General features: G+C 41.2%; 1 protein-coding gene across 2 annotated transcripts in view; it reads left to right on the plus strand.

Annotated features, from left to right (window-relative positions):
• Positions 1 to 2,080, plus strand: part of tlk1a (tousled-like kinase 1a) — an 18,670-nt gene that overhangs the window by 9,596 nt on the left and 6,994 nt on the right. For both annotated transcript variants that reach the window (XM_014001297.1, XM_014001303.1), the window contains exons 2-3: positions 1,238 to 1,359; positions 1,461 to 1,532. In XM_014001297.1, coding sequence (XP_013856751.1) covers positions 1,243 to 1,359; positions 1,461 to 1,532 — 189 coding nt within the window. In that variant the 5' untranslated portion in view covers positions 1,238 to 1,242. The remainder of the gene's footprint in view (positions 1 to 1,237; positions 1,360 to 1,460; positions 1,533 to 2,080) is intronic.

Below are 2,080 nucleotides of genomic sequence, written 5' to 3' on the forward strand. Positions count from 1 at the left end.
GCCTCGCCCAGCACTTTCTCCAAGAACTTAACCCGTCTCTCCAGAGTTGAGCGTCGAAGCAGGCGGCAAAACGCACACGCTTCGGGCTCGCGTGGACGATCCCCAGACAGACCGGGCAAGCCTCGTGCTGGTCCTTTTCGTGGAGCGAGAAGCCGCACCCCTGGGGACAGGGGCGAACTGAAGACTTCTGCTTCCTGAGTGATTTCGTGCTCATCCCGAACCACAAAATCACTCCGTCGATATAAAAGAAAAAGGTGTCTCAAATTTAGCGCTCCGCGGGCAGACACAGTTGCCGGTAGGCAGCTGCGATTAAAACCAACTAAAGCCGTTAAGCTAAATTCCAGATCCTTCGAAACAAACAAAGCTAATTAGCAGCAGCTAATTAGCTAAGTTGAGAGAGGTGTTCTAGCGAGGTGAAGAGCAGTAGAACTAAGGAGTGACGGTGATGCGACAGTATTTATATGTGCAGGCGGAGCCTGACATCTGTCGTCATCACGTCATCTGCCTAAAGGCGTGATTAGAGGTGGCTTCAGCCAGTACACGCAGGAGCGTGGGTTCCCATACATGATGTTGTACCTCGTTCCTTTCCTTCAGGGAACAGTAGTTATATGCATAACATTACGTTTTGCTCAGTCATCTTATCTTTTTGGACTTGATGCTTATTTCTAGCTGTTTCAAACATATGTTATGTTTTTTCCCCTCTTAAATGGATTTTAATAATCCCTACCTACTAAAGGATTGAATACAGCGCCAAGGCTCTTTAGACTTTCAAAATGGTTGTCTCATTAAAGCACAGATTTAGTGTGCAGGCACCTCTGTGACTGCGGCAACACCGAAGCCCACAGAGCATTTGTATCATTCCCACAGGAGAACAGTGTTTAACATTGCCTAGCAATTGGAAATATATATATTTTCAGATACCCATAATGAAAATATTTGTGGTGGAGAAATGCATAAATCCTATGTGCTAAATTTTGAGCTGTCTGCTTTTGCATTCTTTGATTATTAATAGTAGGTTTCAGGTATCAGTTTCTTAGCATTAAGAAGAGTCGATTTAATTTCGTTCTTTAAATACCACTCAAAGAGAATAAATTTGTGGCATTTTAGAGTACTTCAGTACTTGTTTGGATTTAAGTCACAGGATTCAGCTCTGAAGCTCACTGGGATTTAGTCATCTGCTCTTGACTGAGAGAGGGTTTTGGGTCTTGGTTTAACTGTAAAACTCTCTTTTATGCAGGCACCATGGATGAGCTGCACAGCCTGGACCCCCGGAGACAGGAGCTGCTCGAAGCACGCTTTATGGGTGGGGTCAGTGGCAGCACAGGGGGCAGCACCTGCAGCACAAGTGTGGGAGCCAAAGTTAGTTGGTGTTTACAGATATCCCCATGTTTGAGTTTTAATATTGTAAGCAATATCAAGTGAAAATATCTTTTAATGTTGTTGTTGTTGTTTTTCTCTAGGGATTGACCAACAATGAATGTTCAAATCACAGTTTTGGAAGTCTGGGATCTTTGAGCGATAAAGAGTCAGAGGTAAACATGAACAACACTTTGACTTGTTTGTTTTGACTTGTGTTTGACACATTCTTCTTTTGATGATGTAGCACAGTTCCCCAATGCAGAGTATTTGTATGACAAATCTGAAAAATAAATGTCATGTCATTAAGGGAGGTGGTTTATGAACTAAGATGTCTTGAGTAAAAAGATTTAGCCTCTGGTGGAAAACTGAACAGTCTCCTGTCACCAGCACAGACTTCATCAATTTTAAACTGTTCAGATCTGCACCTTTTTATTTAATGAGTTMTTTTTTACGATTACTTAAAGTTTCATGTAGGTGGTTTAGTTACTTGCTACACAAGAGTCCTCAGGTACTTTTTTTGCATGGCTTAAATCAKTGGTTCCCAAACTTTTTATCTTCTGACCCACAAAATATCCATGGCAAAAACTTTTGACCCCAAATATTACTGGTCTGAGTACACGAACATTGTTAATAACCATAAAAACACAGGCTTTTTGACAATCTAAACAGCTAGTACACAAATATAAATAATTATTTATACTTATTTTGTGTTTTTGTAATA

This window comes from Austrofundulus limnaeus, unplaced genomic scaffold (assembly GCF_001266775.1).
Source record: "Austrofundulus limnaeus strain Quisiro unplaced genomic scaffold, Austrofundulus_limnaeus-1.0 Scaffold9, whole genome shotgun sequence".
NCBI lineage: Eukaryota > Metazoa > Chordata > Actinopteri > Cyprinodontiformes > Rivulidae > Austrofundulus > Austrofundulus limnaeus.